At 44.9% G+C, this 24,407-nt stretch overlaps 1 protein-coding gene across 2 annotated transcripts in view; it reads right to left on the bottom strand.

Annotated features, from left to right (window-relative positions):
- Nucleotides 1–3,766: 3,766 nt before the first annotated feature.
- The window catches only part of ADGRF5 (adhesion G protein-coupled receptor F5), a 78,073-nt gene continuing 57,432 nt past the window's right edge, over nucleotides 3,767–24,407 (bottom strand). For both annotated transcript variants that reach the window (XM_022582065.3, XM_022582066.2), the window contains 9 exons: nucleotides 22,067–22,279; nucleotides 19,933–20,085; nucleotides 17,952–18,160; nucleotides 15,221–15,400; nucleotides 12,267–13,652; nucleotides 10,971–11,012; nucleotides 10,825–10,884; nucleotides 10,132–10,216; nucleotides 3,767–8,258 (listed from right to left, as the gene is read on the bottom strand). In XM_022582065.3, coding sequence (XP_022437773.1) covers nucleotides 8,179–8,258; nucleotides 10,132–10,216; nucleotides 10,825–10,884; nucleotides 10,971–11,012; nucleotides 12,267–13,652; nucleotides 15,221–15,400; nucleotides 17,952–18,160; nucleotides 19,933–20,085; nucleotides 22,067–22,279 — 2,408 coding nt within the window. In that variant the 3' untranslated portion in view covers nucleotides 3,767–8,178. The remainder of the gene's footprint in view (nucleotides 8,259–10,131; nucleotides 10,217–10,824; nucleotides 10,885–10,970; nucleotides 11,013–12,266; nucleotides 13,653–15,220; nucleotides 15,401–17,951; nucleotides 18,161–19,932; nucleotides 20,086–22,066; nucleotides 22,280–24,407) is intronic.

The following is a 24,407-nucleotide window of genomic DNA, read 5'->3' as shown; positions in this document are numbered from 1 at the left end:
CAGGGGGCAATTCCATTCTCTCCTCTTGGCCACTGGTTGACACCGGCAGAGATAAGGGATGGTTTGCGATGAACCTCTGGAGGGGCAGGTGGCCTGTGAGGGACGCTGCTGCTCCTGGAAGGAGGGGCACCTGAAGTCTGCTATGTGGGCGCATTTGATGCTGGGGAGACAGTGCTCAGAGCAGGCCTCCCCTGGGGACCCACTCATCACAGGCTCTCCCACTTCCCCAGACTTTCATCTTCTGGGACCTGAGCTCAAAGGGCCCTGAAGTAGTCACAGCTGGAAGTTGAGCTGCAGGGTGTCCCCACCTGCAGGAGGGTTCTGAAGACGCCTGGGGTCGTAGAGCAGGCCTGGGCCTCTCAAGGTCCTCCCTACACTGCTGGGCAACAGAGGCCCAATATATGCCCACTGGGCTGTGTGTGCCAGGGGCTGAGTCATGCCCGGGACTCCAGAAGAGGCACTGGACCCTTTTGGGAAGCACAGAAGGTCCATGTAAAGGCATGTCTTGGAGCAACATTGTCCAAAGACTGCCAACCTGCATGTGTGCTTTGGGCCTCTTAAGAAAAATCATCTTGTCACATATAGGATTAGCTTGAAGGAAATCTTCAAAGCCAACCATTTGTTGAGTGCCGTCTCACTCCCTCATGGGTACGGGATGAAGAGTGCCCTACCCATCCTAATTCAGGGCTCTCCTGATGACCCTCGACACCCAGGCCTAGAATGCCCCTGGACTCTCACTAGGGTCATCAGAGCTTACTGTCCCCTCCCCAAGGCTCCCCTGTGGTCAGCCTCTCTCTGCCTTTCAAAGAGATAATGGAGGTAATGTATTATTTGCATAATACTTCGTTTCCAAAACATGTTCCTATAAACTATGGTTTTGGGGCCTGACAACAGCCTTGAGAGGTAATTAGAATGATCCCTATTTTCTAGATGAGCAAACCAAGGACCAGAGAACTTTAGTGAAGGGCCCAGGGGAGTGAGGAAAGGTGTCTTTCTGTTCTGGGAGCCGTGTTCTTTCTGCTACGCCACACCAATGAGACAGTAAGCTCGTCCTCCAAGAAAGAAGGCTGATGCGGTTCTCCCGGCCCTTCCTCCTTTCTGGGAAAGATGTGAGGCTGCAATTTTCTGGGGCTGATACTCCGTGCTTGTCAATAATCTCCAAGGACAGTTTATGACAGTGTGGCTTTCAGGCCAGCTTGGAGGGGCAGGAGTTATATGGAAGAGAAGTATTTGGGGCCTTACAGATTTATGCCCCCTCCACCTCCCATATGTGTAAGCATCTCTGCAAAGACCAGCCCGGATGATGTGGTACAGGCCTGTTTTAAATTCATTTTCCTACCCTGCTGTTCATATAGAGAAAGGAAGCAGAATAGCAGAACGCATTTATCTATGATTTGTGCTTTAAATATGTGTTTCCCAGTGTAGTAGCTTCTAGATACATGTGGCTCCTTAGCCCTGGAAATGTGCTGGGCACTTGTGGAGTAAAACACACACTAGATTGTGAACACTTAGTACTAAAAAAAAAAAAAAGGAATGTAAAATATCTCATTAAGAAGTTTACAGGGCTTCCCTGGTGGCACAGTGGTTGAGAGTCCGCCTGCCGATGTAGGGGACACGGGTTCGTGCCCCGGGTCCGGGAAGATCCCACATGCCGCGGAGCGGCTGGGCCCGTGAGCCATGGCCGCTGAGCCTGCGCGTCCGGAGCCTGTGCTCCGCAACGGGAGAGGCCGCGACAGTGAGAGGCCCGCGTACCGCAAAAAAAAAAAAAAAAAAAGTTTACATAAATTACATCTTGAAATGCTAAGATTTTAGATCTGTTGGGTTAAGTCAAATGTATTACTGCAATTCATTTTATCAACTTACTTTTTGTAAAGTGGCTCCTTAAAAATGAAAAGTACACGTGACTTAGCGTTCTACCAGACCGTGCAGCGCTCCCAGCGTTCCTGAATAGTTCAAAGACGGCTGCATTCCTTTTCACATAACGTATTCGTAGGAAGAATGCTTTTCTTTCTGTTTATATGAATAAACTTCATAAAGCCAGGGGGAAAGGTCTTCAAAATACAAAACTAAACGATTTCCTTTCCAAATGCTGTATACATTATCTTTCAAAGAAAAACATCAGGGTAGGGAATTCCCTGGCGGTCCAGTGGTTATGGCTGGACCATAACATGTTTCCAGTGCACGGGGCACGGGTTCCATCCCTTGTCGGGGAACTAAGATCCTGCGTGCCGTGCGGTGCAGCCAAAAAATAAATGTAAAAATATGCACACACACACAAAAACAAAAGAAAAGAAAAACATCAGGGCAAAAGAGCATAAAATTCCAGACAAAGTCCTGTGACCCATGCAAGCATGTGATGGCAGGTTAACGCCATGAGAGAGGGATGCGTCTCCTGAGGTATGAAAACTTTTCCAGTTCCAGGCACGGGCTGCAGGTGGCAGCATGTCATTGGTGGGGGTGGGGTGGGAAACTTTAAGGATGAGAAGTGCCCAGCATAGGGGGAGCATTTTTACTTGGTTTTTAAGGAGTGGGAGGTCAGATGAACAAAAGCTTAGAGAACAGGCCAGCACCTGTGTACTCAGATCTCTGCCCTGTTGGCCTAAATGTCAAACGTACTTTAGACTGAGTACATTAGAGCTCCTGGGCTCACTCTACCTGCCACACCAGACGCACACCGCGTGGGGAAGGCTGTCTGCTACGGAGCTGTGTGCCTCTTTTCATCTGGACAAATCAAGCTTTCCCACACGGCGGCACTTTCCCTGAATTTCCACACAGCTGGAAGCCATCCCCTTGGGAAGGGTGTGCCTTCTGTCACATTTGCATATTCAGCAGACAGAATAACGTTGACATATTTGCAGCACACAAGCCTTATTACTGATACTGCCAGAGAGACCCTTCTCAGTGTGATTACTCTTATGGACAAAGGAAAGTTTGCAGGTCACATATCTGCAGCTTAGGCCTCATACAGATTCTACAGAGCAGTGCTGGGTCCTTAACTTTTTTTAAATTAATTAATTTATTTTTGGCTGTGTTGGGTCTTCGTTGCTATGCTTGGGCTTTCCCTAGTGGTGGCGAGCGGGGGTTACTCTTTGTTGTGGTGCGCGGGCTTCTCACTGCGGTGGCTTCTCTTGTTGTGGAGCATGGGCTCTAGGCACGCGGGCTTCAGTAGTTGTGGCACACGGGCTCAGTAGTTGTGGCTCACGGGCTCTAGAGCACAGGCTCAGTAGTTGTGGTGCACAGCTTTAGTTGCTCTGTGGCATGTGGGATCTTCCCGGACCGGGGCTCGAACCCATGTTGCCTGCATTGGCAGGCGGATTCTTAACCGCTGTGCCACCAGGGAAATCCCTAACTTTGTTTTTTTAAACAATCTGAAGAAATAGCTTGTATCGTCTTCTCCCCTGCACTGGGAACCGGACCTGTGACTCTGACGAGATGTCATTCCCATGAGTAGATTACATCCCAGGACAAAGGTGAAGGAATTCTGCTGATGTAATTAAGGTCCCTAATCACCTGGCTTTGAGTTAATCTCAAGGGAGATTATCGTGGGTGGGCCAGACCTAATCAGGTGAGTCCTTTAAAAGAGGGTCTGGAGATCAGAGACTGAAGAAGTCGCAGAGATTCAAAGCAGCATAGAAGCTCTTCTGTTGACTTTGAAGAAGCAAACTGCCTTATTGGGAGAAGACCACATGGCAGGGGATGGTTGGATGCCTCCAGGAGCTAAGGACCTCAGTCCTATTAACTACAAAGAATAAAATTCTTCCAAGCAATCACTGAGCTCGGAGGAGGACCCCAGCTTTCAGATGAGACCGCAGCCCTGGCCAACAACTTGAGTTCAGCCTGATGAGACCCTGAGCAGAGGACCAGGTTAAGCCATGCCCAGAAACTGCGTGATAACAAATAGGTGTGGTTTTCAGCTTCTAAGTTTGCAGTAGTATGTTACAAAGCAGTAGAAAACGAATACAGGAAATACAGGACCGTGTTGCAGAAATATCTGTTGCTAACAGAACCCGTGGGGCTCTGTTTTTGGCTGTCCATGAAAATTCCAACCAAGCCACATCCAAATGTCAGAACAGACATTTGTTTATTTGTTTCCCAGACAGTCAGGTCCTGAAAGCATTACTTCCAGGTCCCCTGTTTAAAGCCTCTTAAGCTTCTGGACTCCACATGCTGAGTGGGAGTGTGGATGGTGTGCAGACAGACATCAGCTCTGTCAGCCAACTGAGCTCAGCTGTGAATTTCTGACACCCCTCACCCTCGCCCCCATACCTGGAGAATAGATGTGACCATTCACTGGAGAATTAAATTCTGGTGGACGTGGGGAAGCCTGAAACAACAGCAGTAGCCTATTCCAAGAGCACAGACAATTTATATAAAGAAAACTTCACTCGATCTTGTTAGATTTTTATTGTTATAAGCACAGAAAAGACACAGAGCTGTATGCTGGCATGCTATTAAGACATGGCTGAAAATCCCAAGTCATAATTTAGAAACCTGTAGCATCTCATTCCAAAGCTAACATTTTTGAAATGATGAGACACTATTTTCACTGGAGTTCAAAAAATACGTGAGAGAGACAGATCCACTGAAAGCCCCTCCTTTATTTTGGACACTCAGGGAATCAGAGTTCTGTTGGCCTGTGTTATTGACTTTCTCTTAGGGGTGCAGAGCCCCATTTGACATCACCTTCACCTGCCACAAATAAAATGCATTCCACCTACATGGCATTTCTATGACCACACTTGTTTCCTTTTGTTTTCTCAAATGGTCGTGACTTTCTGTTCCACTTGCCTCAGAATAACTCCTTCCCCCACCTCTGTTCTTGCTGGTTGCTATAATCTTTCTCGTCTCCATGAAACTTTTTTTTTCAGTCTTCCAACCTCTCTGAAGGTCTCTAGATAAACCACAAAGGGCTATGACTTCCCACAGTGTTTCTTAATTTCTGGCCTTAGCAACCTACATCCTGAAATCCCCATGGACCTGTATTTACCTCTTTCTCCAAGTAAACAGTAAGGCATGGGAAGGAGGATGGCAGATACATGACTCATTCAAGAGATGATGTGTTGCACTGGACTTAGAATATTATACTGGGCTTAGAATATTTCTGTAGTTTATAATTCATTGCTCATTGGTGAATGCTCCAACCTCACAACCTCTGAAGCATTAGCACAGATCCCTTTGCAAGAAACTGACTTCATAGGACATCCCTTAATGCAAGGTTTTGGCCCATGGAACCGACTTTATACACTGAGAGATTTCAGGGACGTGGGGGAAGTATTGCCCACTTTCCAAGTGAAGTTGACCCCATATCTCACTTTGTATCAAAACCAGAGCCCATGTTCTCCCTTCCCTCGGAAATCGGCTGTGAAAAGCCTCGGAATCCTTGCTGATTGAGAACTGGTGACCTTGGGGCCAAGCACAGCTCCGGCTTTCATGTAATTTACAGATTCACGGACCACTATTTTTTACAATTTTGAATTCTGTTGCTTATTTTAGGACCTTCTTGGCAAAGAGCAGTGGCTGAACTATGTGTCTTGCAGTTGAGCAGAAAACCAGCATTTATTGTATTTCTCCAATGTTTTGTTTGTATAGCTTTCCTGGGACTTGGATCCGGCGCTGTGACTTTAAAGGTGGGAGGTACGTGCACACCTGTGTGTGTGTGTGTTGGGGGTAAGTGAACGTGCCCCCCCCACCACGGTAATGAACGTGGAGAGAGAGCCAGATCCACGTCCTGGGGAGCCCTGCTGAAGGCTCCTGTCATTACAGAGGTCCCCTTCACAAAGTCAAACACAACGATCCCCAAAGGACCCCTACAGAAGTGGGTGGAAGGTCAGTGTTTCTTGTCACTTTGTGGTTTTGAACACGAGACCCACAGCCTCCAGTATGCTGTGCTTTCCTTGGCCGATCACATCAAGGTGGCCGTGCTAACGTACTGTCTAACCCTGCCTCAGTCCGCACTGATAGAGCCCCAGACGCCCCATCAGCAACACCATGCTTTCCCTAGTAGCTAAATCTAATTCAGCTCATCCTCCTAACCTCTGGGTCTGTCTTCTAAGTACCAAACTCTGCCCAAAGTTGATCATTCCCTGAAAAATGTTAAGCCTGACAATCATTTCCTTTAGGGACTTTAAATAATGAACTATTTGGCTGGGATAATGATGTGACAATTTGCAGGCAAATGCAGGCGTAGATGTCTGCGTCGTTTGTGAATAGGTATGAAAAAAGAGTTCATTTCCTTGAAACATTAGGACTTCTGTCTCACCTCCCCCTCTCCATAAAGAAAAGAGAGATGAAAATAGAATTTAAAATTTAAAATGAACGGAAGAGATTTTAAAGAGTTAAAACATTTACAGAATACTCTTTCGAACCTCAATAAATAAATGGTTGCTGAATCTCGGACTCTTTTGGCCTTTCTTCCTGGTGGTTGGACCCGTTTAAATTTGTCCTTATGAAGACCACATAACCCACATTTTCAGAGAAGCCCCACACTCTTATTCTGTTTCACTGTCTCCCTGGGATCCGACTTTGATTTGGAATGTACGGTTGCTGTGGCTACAGTACATGGTTAACATTTTTTTTTTAATTAATTAATTTATTTTGGCTGCGTTGGGTCTTTGTTGCTGTGTACGGGCTTTCTCTAGTTGTGGGGAGCAGGGGCTACTCTCCATTGCGGTGCGCGGGCTCCTCATTGTCGTGGCTTCTCTTGTTGCGGAGCACGGGCTGTAGGCACACGGGCTTCAGTAGTTGTGACGCGCGGGCTCAGTTGCTCCACGGCATTACATGGTTAACTTTGACAAGGATGCTATTTTAATCTTTGTATTTTTATGAAATGTACACACACAAGCAAAATACACACATGCACATAATTCACAAACAATCTTCACCATCTGTTCATCAAGGTAAAGTGTCATCAGAACCACAGACTAGCCGGTTGTAAAATTTCTTTTTAGAAGATTTCCAGGTGGTTGAAATAAACACAAATTAGACAGTAGAAAACTCTTAATGTATATTGGTCTAGGAACTTAGGAACTGAAAGAATTAATACATAGAGAGCTATACAACACACCCAGGGCCCCTAAATCCACAGTAACTACAACAGTAATAATATACAATGCTGTAAGGTCATGAAAATCTATTCTATCATGCACAGGAAAGTACCTGGTTAAAGCTGTTCATATATGACAGTAGAGGGGGGTTCTGTAGTTCAGTGCAATATATCACATTTGGAAATGAATGGATGTAAAAATATATATTTTTTGCTTTCAAAAAGTGGAAGCAAAACATAAGCCTTTTCTGCTAACCTATAAAAGTGTAACCAGCAGTTGGTCTGCTGTGATCTAATAAGGCATGGTCATCACACTTCCTCTGTCTATTCATTCCACTTAGCTCCAACCTTAACATACAGTAGCATATATGTATGTGTTTAGCATCAGGAGAATCATGTCTTCTTCCATGAATTTCTTGTAAATATTATCATCCACTTGAAAGCATCTTTGACATAATTTCCTCCCTAATTTTTTCATTGCTTTTGTTTTTTTTTTTGGTCCCTCTTAACTAAGGAAATACCAGGAAGATACTGAAGTTTTTCCACGGCTAATTTTCCATTTCCATTTTGGAGTCATTTTTGAATTTTCGGTGTTGCAGCACCTGAGAAGCAATTGTATTAGGTCATTAACATGGAAATCTTAGAATATGGTCCTTATGTTGTTCTCTATTTTTTTCTTTTCCTTCTAGTTTCCTCCATCTCTCCCTTCTTTCTTCCTTTCTTCTTGCCTTCCTTCCTTCTTTCCTTCCTAGAATTCACTGAAGTATTTCCTAGGTCCTAGCCTTTCACTTATTATTTTAATCAAAGCTTATCTTTGGGCCCAGGGTGTGAAAAGTAAAAATGTCTCTGAAATTCTATTTTACAATATAGACAGAGAAGTTGGCTTGAGTTTCACTTAAATACTATACACATTCGGTATCACACAAGGGGTGGGGGTAGGGCTGCAACATAAATGTAACAATTCCTTTTAGTCTGTATTTACAAAAGAAAGCCCCTTCCCTAATGAAAAAGTCTCTTCAGCATCTGTTCCCTGAAGCCTGCGGAGAAAACATTTTATCCATGGCTTGGAAAGGATCTCTTTTTCAGAGAACGTCCACTGTTCCCCAAGAGGTTCCATGGGCTGGATTCTCCTGTTCTTAGTTGAGCAATGAATAAGCACTGGATGTGTTTTCCAGGGATGAGCTGGTTATTTCCGGGGTGGAAACATTGTATGTTCCTGAAAAACAGAACAGCAGCTCAGCTGAAGGCCAAGTCTTCATGATTACTGGGGTGTGAACCTCTGCTAATGGACCAGGGGGCGCTCTACTCCAGGAGACAGGTAAGCTCAGGCCATGTCTGGATAGGAACACATGCCCGCCCTCCTCCCCAGACCCAGAAGTCCTGGAGAACAAACAAAGCTGTTCTCAAGCATGCGTGGCGGCCGACAAGACAAGCACTAACTATTTCACATCATACCAGCAGCCAGATTTCTACAAAAGACAGGGAGATCGCGACAGGGGCAGCCCTCTGCATGCCACCACATGCACTGGCTTGGGGGCATCCGTAGGAGGGAATATCCCTGGTCCCTTTGGGTTGGTGTGACTTTGGGAAGCTCTTGGGAGGGGCCTGGGGACTGAGCTGGGGAAAGGAGAGAAAAGAGAAAATTACAGGAGAAGAAAAGGCAGGCCCGAAAAAGCAGCAGGAGTCAGAGAATGCCAACAAGAGTGCTGAGGGTGAGGGTAGCAGGGCGGGCGGCCCGCGAGCTACCGCACAGGCTCGTGTCAGCAGGGGGGTGGGGACTGAACACGGGGACGGTACGGGCTGTGTGTTGGGCAGGGGAAGCGACACAGTGCCCCACCCTACCATCAGATGGGCGGACTGCCACGGCTAACAAGGTTTCCATCATTGCCTGGGGGGCCCTTTGTCGCTGCTGACAACACAAACCAAAGTTACAGTGATTATGGAACCCTCAGATAGGCCAACCTGGATCTGCACTAATGACCCTGAAAGGCTAAGTGGCAATGGCCGGGGCTCTCAGGCCCCGGGACCTCGGGAACAGGACCCCAACTCTTGATCTGACTGGTTCAGAAACAATGAACACATTTTATTGCCCTTACATATTGCATAATTCTGATTCTGTAGAATCGTTTCTTGGAGTTTTCACTGTTCTTGCTTTAATGCAAACGATAAACATGATCCAGGGACAGTGCTGGCCAAAGGGAATCGTTCTAACATACCCTGGAGATTTGATCATTTCACAACAGGTCCAATCAAAAGTGAAGGTCCTCCAGTTTCACGAGTAACGCATCAAAATGAAGCTCAAAACACCAAGTTCTCCGGAGTTTCAATAATTAATAGGCATTCTCAAAATTTGCTTTATATGAAAAGCCTTAGTCAGGAAGCCTTTTGATACATTTGATACATTTCTTCATTTGTGAGATTTGTTCAGTTTTGAGGAGCTGAAAGGAAGTCTGGTGCCTATTTTCCTAAGGGGAGGAGGTGGTGGTGACATGGGACAGGAGTTTCAGCTTGCCAGGGTAGCTGAGACCCACTGCCCAAAGTCATTAACATTCTTTATCTTACGTCTACAAGGAGGAAATGTTCACTGTGCCATGCCCCTAATAGAACAGCTAACTTGGGTGATCCCTCATATGTATGCAGAGTTTTATAAATGTCGATGTGTAAAAGAAGCACACTCCAAAAAAAGAAAAGGGAAAAAAAAAGGGAAATGAAACTCACAGCATGGGATCCTATGGTAGGATTCTCTAAATATATTCTTTGCTGCCCTGTAACCCATAAACATGACCTACCTATTATATAACAGGAATAGAAGAGAACTCCGTGTTTGACCAGGTCAGCAATTTACAGTTCCCAGTTTTATGGTGGGTACAGTTTTTATGGAGAGCTCTCCACAGGTTGAAGGCAACTGCCCTCTGTACCAACCCCTTGGGTGTTCGGGAAAATATAAGCAAGTACTTAACCTCTGCCCCAAATAAGGCCATTATGGGTCAATGCCATGAAGTGGGCAGTGGGACAGTAGGGGTGTGAGATTCCCCCCAGGGCAAATATGTTTAGGTCAAGCCAGGAAACATCTAGAGGTCAGCACATACCTGTTTTACCAAACAAATTGTTAAATCTTCTTGATATTGGAGAACTCATAGAAAATACTGGAGTGGATGAACCTAGGGATGTTGACTAGAAAAGAAAAAAAGAATTACACAGCAAACGTGTTAGACCAAGGCCCAGTTTTGATCTGTAGGATGATTCGTTTGCTGCCTGCCGGTGGTCACTGACTGCATCTTTCATTTCACTTTAAGGAGAGAGCCTGGATGAGCATGAATTTCTATTTCAGACAAATTAAGCAGGGGAGCCACCTTTTGAAACACTGTAACATCACCACCAGTAGGAGGGAAATAGCTTCCAGATACATTTTTTACTGTTTGATAGGGTTTATTATCTTCTGACATAGGAAAGCAAATATATTTAAGGGCAATAGTTATCTTCCAAGATGAACTACAGAAAATTCTATTCATTATTCTTCAAATTTTGTTCTTTATGGCCTTGAGTTTCCCCAGAAGAGTGCTTCTCATTGAAATTTGGTTTTAACCTCCAGTTGATATTATCTGTGCTATTTGTAACCTCTATTTAAAGATGTGGGGACAGCATCTTAATGCTAGTTCTGTTCCATGACTATGTTTAATAGGCAGAATCAGGTAAGAAGAAAACACAGTGGAATAATCTATGTTATAATTGGTAGTGGAGAGAGAGGGGTTTGTGTAAGTCTCTACAAGCGAAGTATTTACCTTTGAGTGCTGTGAAGACCATCTCGACAGTGAAAACTTATTCAGCAAGGCTTCCTGTACCTGCACCATTTAAAAGAAGCCATTGTCAACTCAACATGTCACTGCAATTTAGACTTTTCTAGAATCATGACTGTCACTGTTCTTACCTTCTGATCCCAGAGGCATCCAAAGAGTAAAATGAATAATCCCTGAAAAAAGAATTGGGAAGAAGTGCATTTTAATCATATTAATTAAATTAATCATATTCTAGTCTAGCAAACTAGGAAGTATTGTTCACCTGCCATAGAATTTGTACTACCTCTTTCCACATCTGCATTTATGGTCCAGTAGGTGACAATGATGTAGTAGGTCCACACCAAGGGACCTTTGATGTTATAATGTCATAAGGGTATTTTCAACTTCCCTATTTCCACCCAATTGTGCACTGGAGATCCTGTTGGTTATGTTATTAAACATACCTCGTATGTCTACAGTAGCCCTCTTGTGATGAGAACGTAGGGCATGAGGCGGGATAATCAGTCCCTTCTAGTCAAGGCATATTATAAACATCATTAGACATGAGCCTTAGAGTTTGGAGCCATGGGTCCAGTAGCAGAAGTTAGAATTTGCATGGTCTTGGCATTAGCATCTAAGGCAATGTCTCGGCATCACCTCCAGATGCCCTGGATCCTCACCAGCTCATGGGGACCTAGGCCTACCACTGATCTACTGGTTGAATCAGAATTAAGCATCCCCTTCCTTGTGCTCCAAAGGCTTGTTGTCTGTACCTCTGCTAAAGCCCACCTTACAATGTGGCTTGTATTATAGTTACGTGCTGCTGGAGAGCAAAGAGAATGTCTTTTTCATTTTCACATAATGGAGCAAAATGTCTACCTTACATAGAGCATTCATTCTTTCATCCTTCAGAAAAATGTTTCCTGAGAACCCACTATGTGGTACAGAGCCTTCATTTCATTTGCCAAATGGTTACTGAGCACCTAGTCTGTGCCAAGGTCTTTGCAGGCACTAGGAATGTGCTGATAAATAAGACAGATGCTGCCCCTGACCTCACCAAGGCAGAGCTCATTTAATGCTAGTGGAAATTAACTGGAGAGATTGTTTGGTTTAACGGTGGTATTTTCATTTAGGAGATAATAAACGGCATCAAGATAATGTTAGATAAATAGCAAAATCCAGTGTAGGGAAGGGACTTTCCTCCTATTTGTATTATCAGGGCACTTAGAAGAGAGGTGCATAGGCAACTAAATTATAATGCAGGTGATAAGAGGCATGCGGTTCCATGGGAGCAGAGGAATGCGCCCTTTCTATTTCACTGACTTCTTGTCATTACCGTTCTTTAGGGCTAGGGCCTCCTATGAACAAAAGTCCTTCCCCGTTCCTACGCCTGTTTGTGTTTCTATCATTATAGATCCTTCCTGAGAGCGCTGCCCTGCAGAACGTACCTGGAAGGCATTGAGGAGGGTAAATACAATATGGAAGACAGCATTGCTCTCCTGGAACACGGTGGCGAGACCGAAACCCCAGGTGAGCCCCAAGAGCGGTGTGAGGACCCCAAGGCTCTTGGTGATCTGGAACAGGCTGCTTTTTTCCTGCCTGCTCGGCTTGTCCCCGATGGAAGGTCTCAGGATCTTGGTGATGACCACGACCGTGATGGTCACGTTGACCACCACAATGATCAGTGCTGGGATAACGAAGGCCAGCAGGGCCTTGGTATCCTCCCAGTTGAGCCAACAGGCATTTTTCCTCGTGTACACCTCCCGGGGCTGGGTGGCCCCCACCGTGATGACGGAGATGACCAGAGGGCAACCATAGCCGAGAGAAAACGCAATGGCCTTCTGAATGGACTTGCTCGTGTCATGCAGGATGAAAACCAACCGGTAGAAGAGCATGAGGCCCAGAGTCAGCATCCAGAAGAAGACGCTGAGGTAGGAGAAGTGGACGAAGAAGGTGGCAACCACACAGGCCGTCTGGTTGAGCGGGTAGCGGTAGTTGTGGACGGCGGCGGCCACGATGAACCAGACGTCGGCGACCAGAAGGGAGGCCGCGATGTTCACGATGCAGATGTGGCGCATGGAGGAAGTCCGGTTCTTGGTGACCGATTTCCACACCACAGCTTCCACAGTGAGGCAGGCCGCCAAGCTCAAGATGGAAAAGCACAGCCCGATGTAGGAAATGATATCCAGCAGGATTTTCAGGAGAGAATCAGGGTCCGGGGAATCAGGGGACATGAGGATGGAGAAGGATGTGAGGTGGTCACAGGTGCAGGACACACTGTCCTCGGTGACTTCTTTAACATAACACCCACTGCTGTCCCACCCCCCCGTGTGGTTGGCGAGGTTGAAGTTCCAGAAGACACACCTCGGTACCCCGCCCGAAGGGTTGTTGTTTTTGAAAGTCATCGAAATCCTGAATGGCGTGGTTAGATTGTGGCTGACAGTGGTTGTCATCACTAAGCTGTTTGCAAAAGTCTTCCCTGGAACATCCTGGGCGAGGATGGTTTTGAGAGTTGGGAAAGCCACGGTGACGATAAATGAATCTGGTTGCAGGTGTTCCAGTTGGCATTCATTAATGGTCACATTGCCCCAGAGCTCAGAGTCTAAGAAAACAAAGCTCTGTGTGTAGGATTTGGGGTGGCCAGATTTTATGACCATGCTCTTCATCTGAACATTAGGTTGGGAGATGGTGCTATCTTCTGACCGCAAGGCTCGGGAAAATCTTTCCAATGAATCCAGTAACTGTGAGCTCTGATTGGTCTTTTGCTGTTGTGACATCATCCAGGTATTCAAAATGGGTTTGCCGAGGATGACGTTGACCGTGGAGAGGACGTGCTGTAATTGACAAGGCATGGGATCAAACCAACCGAATGTTTTCAATCATAAGAGAGAAGAAGAGAACATCTCCCTGGAAACTCATTAAGTGGGTACAGGGAAGAAGAAAATAGAAGAGAAACATGCAGCATCACAGGCTGTGGAGGACTCTGATCCACCTTCTTATGGAGGGAATTAGCAGGGGATGGGTCCTCACAACTGCGAGACTTACTAAACATTTAGCAGTCGTGACGGTGAGAACTGCCCCCACCTTTCACTAAGGTCGACTCAGCAGGCTGACAGAGATATTTATTAATTGTTTTATTTTACTTTAAATCTCAAGCCTGTAAAGGCTTTTGGGTGGGTGGTATCTCACCAGCAAGGGTGAAGTAGTCTCAGAAGACCCTCTCAAATGCTAAGCATCAAATACGCCATGGGAGTGTTGTTAAAGGCATCTTTCTGTTTAGCTCAACATTTTGATTCTCTCTCCCATAAACTTGGAATTGTCATTTGTGGCTTCTCTCCATGGAGAGAAGTGGCTTTTTCTCTCTGCCCTTCTTTGCCTTGTTCTGTTCTCTGAAATGACGAACCCTGCAGTTAGTTGAATGGTGGCCCCTATTTGGAGAAAACCTTATTTGGAGAAAGCATCTTTGTAGATGTAATTAAGGATCTTGAGAGAAAAATCAACCTGGATTACCTAAATGGGCCCTAAATCCAAGTACCCTTATAAGAGACAGAAGAGGAGAAGGTAAATGGAGAAGAAGAGAAGGTCATGTGAAGACAAAGCCAGAGGTTAGAATGAAGCAATTTGTTACAGCAGCCCTAGGAAATCTGTATAAGCTCCTTAGACTCCTGGTACCCAAGCTGCTTGCCAGTTACCTCTGGTTGGGTTTGGCCAATGAGAAGCATCGGCGGGAGATGAGAGGGTGAGAGAAGAAAGAAGCTGAGATATATTTTTCCTGCTACCCGCTGCACCTTCATTTCACTCTCACCACACCTTTGGTGATAGTTACATGCTTCCAATACTGTAGTTCCTGCTCAGTGATCCCTCCTCCAACGCTATGGGTGCACTATTTCCTCTCCTTCCCACATTAATCCTCAGGGTAGTAAGGGCTTCTAAATGTAGCTGGTCTCTGGGTGCCTTACACCTTTTTTTTTTTTTTTTAAATTCCTGGTTTTACCTCTGTAAGTATCCCTTCATTAAAGTCTCCTCATGTGAATTCTGGTAGGTGAATTCTCTTTCCTCTCAGAATGCGGATTGCTTCAAAGATCATGTTTTGTGAGAGACCATTGAGAATCCCACCTCGTACATGTTCTGAAAACCTTTCACTCCTAGTTTTCTTAGAAAGCAGGTAAGAATTCATTCTCTTTTAATGAAGAAACTAAAACAGACCTTCTCTAAAGAAATCTTAAGATCCCAAAATGTACACTGAAAATATTCACTGATATGCTAAAAGCCAGAGCTGGCAAAGCGTTGTTCAGGAAAAGACAGAGAAGTTGCAGTGGAGAGAAGTTATGTTTCTTGACCCCAGGTCCTGAGGGATGAAAAGACAAGACCCCAAGCTCCTGCAAGGCTTAAGCAAACTCACCATCATCATTTCTGAATTCACTTGGGTTGGAACTGTTGAGAGCAAATCAAGGATGTTAATAATGGCTCCCAGGCTCCCAGGAAATGAGTTGACTTCAAGTTTCACCTGGTTTGTGCTAGTGGAAAGATTCTTTAGGTATGAAGGGAGCTTCTCATCCTGAGAGGGGCTCTTCATCAAAGCCTAGTAAAACAAAAGCCGACACAGAAAAAAAAACAAAAAACTTGCCCATCAGTCATCAAATACTGCTGATACATCCATGACAAAAATCTCTCACATCTAAGCTTCCTTTTTGATTCCTCCATTCTCATAAGTATATCCCATAAGGTAATGTACTTATCTCTTAAACTGTGCTTGCTCTTCAGAATGGAATATTACATGAGACCTCACACATAGAAGGGGAACAATAGAGCATATGTCAACCTGATGACTAGTTGAAAAGAAAAAGGAAGGGAAGTAGATATGACTGCTAGAGAACTAGATTAAAGTTGCATGAAATTGTCACTTGATTGTCTGTATGAAAGCACATTTGCCACTCTGACGTTTCTATCCCAAATCTCCTGGGACAGTTCTGGTTTATATCTGATGTCCCAGTGTAATTATAAATAGTGTCCTCTTTTATTTTCAAAAATGATACAAATGAACTTATATACAAAACAGAAATAGACCCATAGACATGGAAATCAAACTTAATGTTACCAAAGGGGAAACGGGGGGAGAGTAAATTAGGACCAACAAGGACCTACTGTATAGCACAGGGAACTATACTCAATATTTTGTAACAACCTATAAGGGAAAGAATCTGAAATATTCTTTTTTAGATTCTTTTCCCTAACACAACATTGTAAATTAACTCTAATAAAACAAACACACACACACACAAACAAAAAAAACAAAAAGCAAAAAGTATCCTGGTTTGGATGATAAATTATATGGTCACCTTATCTATAATAATCACATTTGTGTTTTCTAACTACCTGATTCCTCATTATAATTAAAGAATGAATTAAAGGTTGGTCTCTTCTCCATAAAGAACTTTGGTGAGTGTTCTAACCCAGGGGAGTTCCTTCCTCTGAATGCAGAAGTATTTGTTTTACTTAACGGAATTTACATTTGTGACATCTCTACCAATGTCATCCTGTGTTTTAATTTGTCTCTCTCCCATTAAATGATAAGCTCCTTAACAATGGGAACCACGTGTTGCATTTCTTTATATCTTTCTCATATCCCATAACCCCTAACATAGTCATTTAACTTCGTATGTAGTAGGAACATACGTTGAATGGATAAATTAGATGGAGCATGATAGGTCAGCATGCCCCCTTTCCATTGAAAGGGTATGTAGTGTCTAGAATTGGGACCAGGGCCCAATGTTGAGTTCAAATTATAATTTCTATCTTCCTCAATTGGGATAGTTTATATTCCCGATGCTTTACCCATCAAGGTCTAACTCAGATGCCAAGTTTTTCAGGCAGAACTTCCTGATTATCCTAGCCCCAATTAATACATATATAACATCTATATTCCATATCCAATCAGAGGTCAAGTTTTGATTTGGCCTCTTTACCCTGATAGCACCTATAATAATGCTTTATACTTAGTCGGTATTTTAAGGAATTTGATGTGAGACAAGAGGTAATTAGATAAAATGCAAACCAGTATCACGCTTTTTTCTCAGTCCTTCTTCCCAGGATTCAAGGATTTAGAGCTAACCAGATGTTAGCTCCAAATATAGCTCACGGTCTGAAGATGTTACCATGAGCTATAACCCCACTAATTGCCTCATTTATTGTAACTCATGGAATTTTAGGCGTCTCGAACTTTCAGCAACTTAAGTATGAGAGGTAATTTATATTTATTTTGATGAAGTGAAACATGTTTTTCCTACCACATGGCAGTAACCTCTATTCTAGGTAAGAGAGGTCAGCTAGGCCCTTCTATAACTATAGGTTACCTCTAAGGATTAAGGAAATCTCAGACTTGTGAAAGTGTAAAGCCCAACTATTTTTTTTTGACTGACGAACCTTACTTTTTGTGTTGCTCCCCTCTCTGAAAAGATTAGTGCTATTAGCTTGATATAAAAATTCTTCAAAGGAGAGCAGTTAGAGGGGATAACACGACTTCCATCTTGGCGGTAATGGAAACAAGGTATTAAGAAGTCAAGGTGACGCTGTACAGCTGGTCCTAGGGCAGAACACGTATTTCGCTGCCTCCAGATTTGGATTCAAGCAAAATATTCAGCATTTCTAGGGTTGCGTCTTCTTTGGGATTAAATAAGTATAGCTTTGAGAGCAACAGCAAGGAGCTCAAAGCCCGTTTTCCTAAGTGCTGAGAAATAGGATCAGCTAGACACATCTCCCCCCCAAGAGTTCAGAGTCAAGTGTTTAAGAATCACCTCAGGGGGCTTCCCTGGTGGCGCAGTGGTTGAGAATCTGCCTGCTAATGCAGGGGACACGGGTTCGAGCCCTGGTCTGGGAGGATCCCACATGCCGCGGAGCGGCTGGGCCCGTGAGTCACGGCTGCTGAGCCTGCACATCTGGAGCCTGTGCTCCGCAACGAGAGAGGCCGTGACAGTGAGAGGCCCGCGCACCGCGATGAAGAGTGGCCCCCGCCTGCCGCAACTAGAGAAAGCCCTCGTACAGAAACGAAGACCCAACACAGCAAAAATAAATAAAATAAATTAATAAACTCCTACCCCCAACATCTTCTAAAAAAAAAAAAAAAAAAGAATCACCTCAGCCAGCTGGAGCAGAGTATTTATGGGGGCAGAGATGCAGTTGTTTTTCTTGACCTTCCACTGGGAGCCCACACATCTGTAAGTTATGATCCCGCCAATGGGACTCCCAGGGATTCTGGGAACATTAGAGAACTGGCAAAGCTTCTGGATGACTTTTCCGGGTTCCCCAACACCTATGATAGGATCTTGGCATGTGACGTTCTCCCCTGCATTGGAAAAATGGACATAAAAAGGACAATTGAAGAGAGGAGAAAAGATAGTGGAAATAGGGTCAGGCTCAGGTAGAGCTTTGATCTTTGAACTCATCTTCTTTTTTCCTTTCAGTGACCTTTTCGGAGTTGCCCAATTTCTTTATTTTGCCCCTGATTTTCTAAAGCCCCTTAGGGCTTTGCATGCAAATCCGATTCTAATCTGCGCTGGCATTTTCTAACAGAATTTGTTTCCTCAGTGCCCCATTCCCACCTCTGACCTCCAGGAATCTTCTCTCTGATGCCTGTAAAACCTAAGCCATGGAAAATAATGAGAGCTTGACGTGTACTCGTCCAGATGAAAGACAGCCAGGTTAACAAGGGTCTTAGGGACATCATGACTTAATCCAAGGGGTTCTCAGCTCTGGTGTATTAGGATCTTCCGAGGAGCTTGGAAAATACCAATGTCCAGGCTCACTCCAGCCCAAGTAGATCAAAACCTCTTGGGCTGGAATTCAGGCATCAGCAGTTTTTTTAAGCTTCCCCGGTGATTCTAGGGTGCAGCCAAGTTTGAGAAGCACCACCTTAATCCAAGGATATAATTAGTAGTAGGAATCCCAGGCACCCATGACCTGAATATTCTGGGCAATATTCCTAAGCATTTATTCCTTCTGGTTTCCCGTAAGGATGACTTTTCTTCACCTCGACTCAAGACAGACTTGAATGGGAAAATGGCATTTATGGTAGAATCTCTAGTCTCCAAGGGACCCTGACTCTCTGAGGAGCAGACCCCCGCTCTCATCACCTTTTACACTTAGCATGAATTGAGTTCTTAGCCATTGTGTAAAATCTTAGAATACCTAGGTAATGTTCTATTAGGAAAAAGAAGAGGAATCAGACTTGGTATGAAGAAAGAAGAGCAGAACAAAGGTAAGTGAATAAAACATGATGATGTCTAGGCTAAGATGGAGGGACAGTGGAGAAATGACCTTGGCTGCCCCCTGGAAGAGGTGTGCTTGGTGGGGTCCAGAGGACGGTGACTCAGAGAGACAGGGAGCTCTAAGTTTCTTCCTACTTTGTTGTCTAGGACTCAGATACCAACAGATGTTGAGAAGGATCTCAAATCCCTCAGTAAACTCAAACAAGCTTGGTAATGGAGCCATGGATCCTACAGACATCGCGGGTTCTACTAGAGAGAAGATTTCTGCGGGGAGGGGACTGCTTATGATGCAAGCCCAGGAGCATCCTTTAGCCACTTGCCCCTCGGTTGCTACTGAGGAGAGCTCTTCGGTATGGGTTATTACAGAGATGGCTCCACAAATCACGACCTTTTACCTTGAAAATAGTATTTAGGGGGATATTGGCTCAGTGATGACAAAGGATGGGAAAGACAGTTTCTGATTCTTTTTACGCAGCCCTTTTTACATACTTTCTGATTCTTTTTACGTACGGAAATATGGCTTCATCTGCAAGGCTTTCTTGATCAATTTCTCCCCACCTAATCACTAGCAGAGTTAAACCAGGCAGCCCCTTCTAACCACCCACAACTGTCTCTAGTTTAGAATCTACCACATTATATGTGATAACATTTTAAAATCACATTTATCTCTCCCCTAGGCTTGAGGCCAAGAAACATAGCTTATTTCTTTTCAAAGCCCCATGCTTAGCTCAACGCTTGCTACGTGAAAGTGATTAACATGTATTTATTGATGGATGAATGAGGGAGTGAATGAATACATGAATCCCTGCTCATGACTATAACATTTTAAAATAATTTAAAATGCTCTCACCAGGAACCAGATTAAGCTTCATAGATGGGCTCCGGACTGAATTATTAGCGGTATTGGTGATGTGACAAAACACATCCATATTTTCTGGACAGGAAATTGAGTTTGCCACGAAATGGTGTTTGTAGCACACTTGCTTTCCGTTAACTTCTTTTGCTAAGGTAAAATGAAAGAATGAAGTCACAGCATTAGTATTCAAAGCACAAATTTTGTTAAAATCATCCAATGTGGATAAACTTGTCCAAACTTTTCCCAAGAATGTGCCACATTCACTTTAATGTGGTTTTCAAAATGCCTCTAGCCTAGAAGTAGCAGTGAATGCACGCGTGTTGAACACAGAATGTTAAAACGCTTAAATAGGTCGGTACCCAAATTGATTTCATATCCCCCCTACCATGCAGCCTTCTCTAAATTGTCCAGTCTTTATGGGATCCCCATTTTTCTGCACTTCCATTGTTCTTTCTATCTGTAGTGCTCATTTTGTATAGTTAATGCTCTATGTATTTTCTTTTACGACATATGCCCTTCTAGATATCGATATATATGCCCCACTTCTTTTGTCTCCTTTTCATTGCCTACTGTTATGTTTTGTATTAAGCATAGGTCCCAAAGAACAGTTCTTGAAAGTATGAATGAGCTTATAAATCCCTCGTGAAGGTGTCCATGCATTACGATTTGTGGTTGTGAGTTCATATTTGGTTGACCTTAATCTACAGGAATCCTGAGGGATCTGGATGGAGGGTACATTCTACCAGAGAGGATTTAAATTTTTTGGCCAGGTACCACTGAGTGCTACTAACGGACTACTTTAAGTTAATTACTCCTCAGCTTGGAGTTATTGGACCACATAGGTTGTATAAATTCAAGCCCCAAATCTGAATGAAGGCAGGACAGTTATACTTCTCAGGGGAAATTCTTGCCCACCCAGCGCTGAGGCTCTTAACTCTGGCAGATGAATTTTGTTTTTCTAGCTTCTTCTTTTGCTGAGCATATCATTGTCTGAGGGTCCTGACATTGTGTTGATGGGGTAGGTTGCCTTAGTTACTGCATTGGGAGCAAGGCTTTTTCTTTCATACACTTCAGAGCCTTCAAATTCAAATTCAAGATTCTGGGGTTTCTGGGCTTCCCTGGTGGCACAGTGGTTGAGAATCTGCCTGCCAATGCAGGGGACACGGGTTCGAACCCTGGTCTGGGAAGATCCCACATGCCGCAGAGCAGCTAGGCCCGTGAGCCACAACTACTGAGCCTGCGCGTCTGGAGCCTGTGCTCCACAACAAGAGAGGCCGCGATAGTGAGAGGCCCACGCACCGCGATGAAGAGTGGCCCCCGCTTGCCACAACTAGACAAAGCCCTCGCACAGAAACGAAGACCCAACACAGTCAAAAATAATAAACAAATAAATTTAAAAAAAAAAGATTCTGAGGTTTCTGATATTGGCAGATGCCCTCAGGGAAACTCCAGCATTAGCTAAAGCATTACCTCTATTTTTCTTTTCTTCTATGTTTTTGACCCTTGGTTATTTCTCTTACTCTCTTGCCTGCTCAACTGTGCATTTAAAAGGATTTTTGCCATACTTTTTTTTTTTTTTTTTTTGCTGTACGCGGGCCTCTCACTGTTGTGGCCTCTCCCGTTGTGGAGCGCAGGCTCCGGACGCGCAGGCTCAGCGGCCATGGCTCACGGGCCCAGCCGCTCCGCGGCATGTGGGATCTTCCCGGACCGGGGCACGAACCCGTGTCCCCTGCATCGGCAGGTGGACTCTCAACCACTGAGCCACCAGGGAAGCCCCTGCCATACTTTTATTGCGTGCTGATTCATAGCATAGAGGGAGGGGTGATCAGAATATCGAGTCTACTGAGCATGTAGAAGTCTTGTGACGGTAACTTAACACTACCTTCAACAGCTGTCACTAAAAACAGTGGGCTCCACCCTCAAAGACTCTCCAGATGTTGTCACAAACCAATGAGCCACTGGTCACATAGCAAAATAGAAGGCAATATAGCCTCATGGGCTTCCCTCTGCTACATTATGTCCCTGAAGCAATCCCTCTCTGTCTCTTTACCCCTATTTTAAGAGTAAAGTTTTAGACTCGACATATATGGAATCATGTGTCCTTACAATTCAGCAGTGGGCACCTTACCAGCCGGAAAGGACGAGGAACCAGCTTGGAAAATGACCTTGTAGTCTCTGTCCTCCTCAATGCAGCACTTGATATGACGGGAGCTTGTGCATGGAATGGCAGCTTCCAAAGGATCAACCATGATATTGGGCTGCAGGGGCAGCGGGTGGACAGTGACATCTTTGGCCATGACGCTGTATGAATTCTTGTATCGAAATATGCAGTGATAGGTTCCTGAGTGGAAGGAAGCCAAGATGAGATGGAACGAAGTCATCGCTCCAAATAGACATTTGCTGAGCAAGCTGAGAAGAGGCTTGGTTTTCCTTGTCAAGCTGGGGCACAGGCACAGCACCCGCTCCTGGGCCCTGGACTAGAAAATGCTCCATAGGTTCCCCTCCTGGGTTTGCTATGCATTTGAAGAACTAGCTCATCGCCACCTAAATATTCACTTACTTTCGAATAAAATCAAGTGGCGTATCCAGAGTCATATAGCCTGTTGGGGGTGGAATTGAGTTTCAAATCTGGTTCACAAAACCTACTCCAAGGCTCTTTCTTTAGTCGGGGTTGCAGCGGGGGCGGAATGCGAATTTTGGTGTGTGCTGGGCTGGGGAGTTCCTTGAAGAAAGTTGCCAGTGAGAGGGAAATAGAGCACTGTGGTCTTGCGAGGCCCCCTTTCCCCATCTTTAAGGGAGTTAGGTGCCTCTGGTCTGGGACCTCATGGCACCACTAAGGAATGTGGGGAGGGAGTGGGGAGGGAGGGAGAGAGGTTGACTGTGAGTTCTTGGGAGAGCTTGGTCTGTGGACTCTGAGATTAGATGTCTGACTCTTATCTAGAAAAGTCTAAAGAGGAGAGCGGGCCGACTTTGCAGGAGTGAAAAGAGAAGGCTGCAGCAGGAGTTGCCTGCACGCCCAGTGCTTGGTGAAGCAGAGCGGACTGTGGACAGGGCTTGGGTTGAGCTTTATGAAAGGAACTTTTCCTACGGGACTTCACACCAGAGCCCATCAGAGGATGAACCACCATTGGATCAACTGCTGTCGGGACGGTGGAGGATGATAACAGCATCTACAGTTAAGTAGGACCTTTCAATGTCCCTGACATTCCTTCTCTTTGCCCCGACTCCGGCTCTGGAGGAGCCAGAGTCGCTGCTAGCCAGAGGGAAAACACGAGAACAGAGAGGAAACGCTTTCTGATTCCCATTGGGAGGGAGGGGACATTTACATTGAATATAAAATAAAAGTGTAGTTGATTTAGATGAGAATGGATGATTTTTAGCACCTGAGTCTGGGACTGTTTAATAGTTCAGTGCGACCAGAACAGCCACAGCTCTTCCTAAGTTATTGCCTGATAGTAGGAAAGGGCAGTTGGGCAGAGCAACTCTCCTGTGTGAGTTCAGCACAGGAGAAAAAGACTCCCATTTCCTGATTGTATCTACCAAGTCCAGCCAGATAATAAGTAGTTATTTCTACAGTATTGCCTGGGCCTTATATGAAAAAGTAAAGAGCTCACAGGATCTGGACTGATTATGCTTACAATGAATGAAAAGCTTTAGAACAGAATAGTGAAGAGTTGGCCTCTGTAGCAACACAGTCTCTGTTTCCCTTTGACTTTGCTGTCTACTAGACGTATAACCTCAGGTAGTTTCCTTAACCTCACTGGGCCTCAGTTTCCTCATCTGTGAAATGGAGATAATAATAGCACTCTCGATTCCTGGAGTGGAGCAAACAAAGAAGCAGTGAAGCAAAGCCCTTGTCCTATTCCTGTGTTTTCCTGGGACAGCGAAAAGAATGACAAGGACTCCTGGAGTCAGCTTTGCACCGAGGATTCTCAGGGCCAGTGGGTCATTGCCCACAACTCTAGAGTTCCTTTCCGAGATGTAACCAATGACCGGAATCAGGGCTTAGGACAGCTTCCTAACAGCCCTTGGGCTCAGTGCCAGGATAGGACCACTCAGTTAAATCTGCAGCCTGATTTTCTCTTTACCCAGCACTCTGAAGGTAATCAAGTTATCAGGCACCAAGTCTAAACGGCTTTGTGAGGGTTTGGTTCTAGAAGTATCTTGAAATGACATATAACAAAGTATCTTCAGGAGGTGAGTATATTGGAGTAGGGGAATGTAAGACCTCTGCTTTAGAAGGTCATTCAGGAGAATGATCTTGGGTGGGAGGGAGGCATGGGATGATGCTGTTACTATTGAGCATTTCCTCTGTGTAAATGAAGCGGGTGGTGCCGCTTGTTGAGACAGTATGATTGGCATCGTGCCCCTCCCTGAGGAGCAGGTGGCTGGTATATTCCCTGCATGAGTCTATGGTGAACACGGAGGAGGCAGGGCAGGTGCTCATCTCCCCACTGAAGAGCCTGCTA

Source organism: Delphinapterus leucas, chromosome 10 (genome assembly GCF_059928025.1).
Source record: "Delphinapterus leucas isolate spDelLeu-1000000601 "Yukka" chromosome 10, BTC_Dleu_Yukka2, whole genome shotgun sequence".
Lineage (NCBI taxonomy): Eukaryota > Metazoa > Chordata > Mammalia > Artiodactyla > Monodontidae > Delphinapterus > Delphinapterus leucas.
The sequence above is the reverse complement of the archived record's forward strand: the minus strand, read 5'-3'. Positions and strand labels throughout refer to the sequence as shown.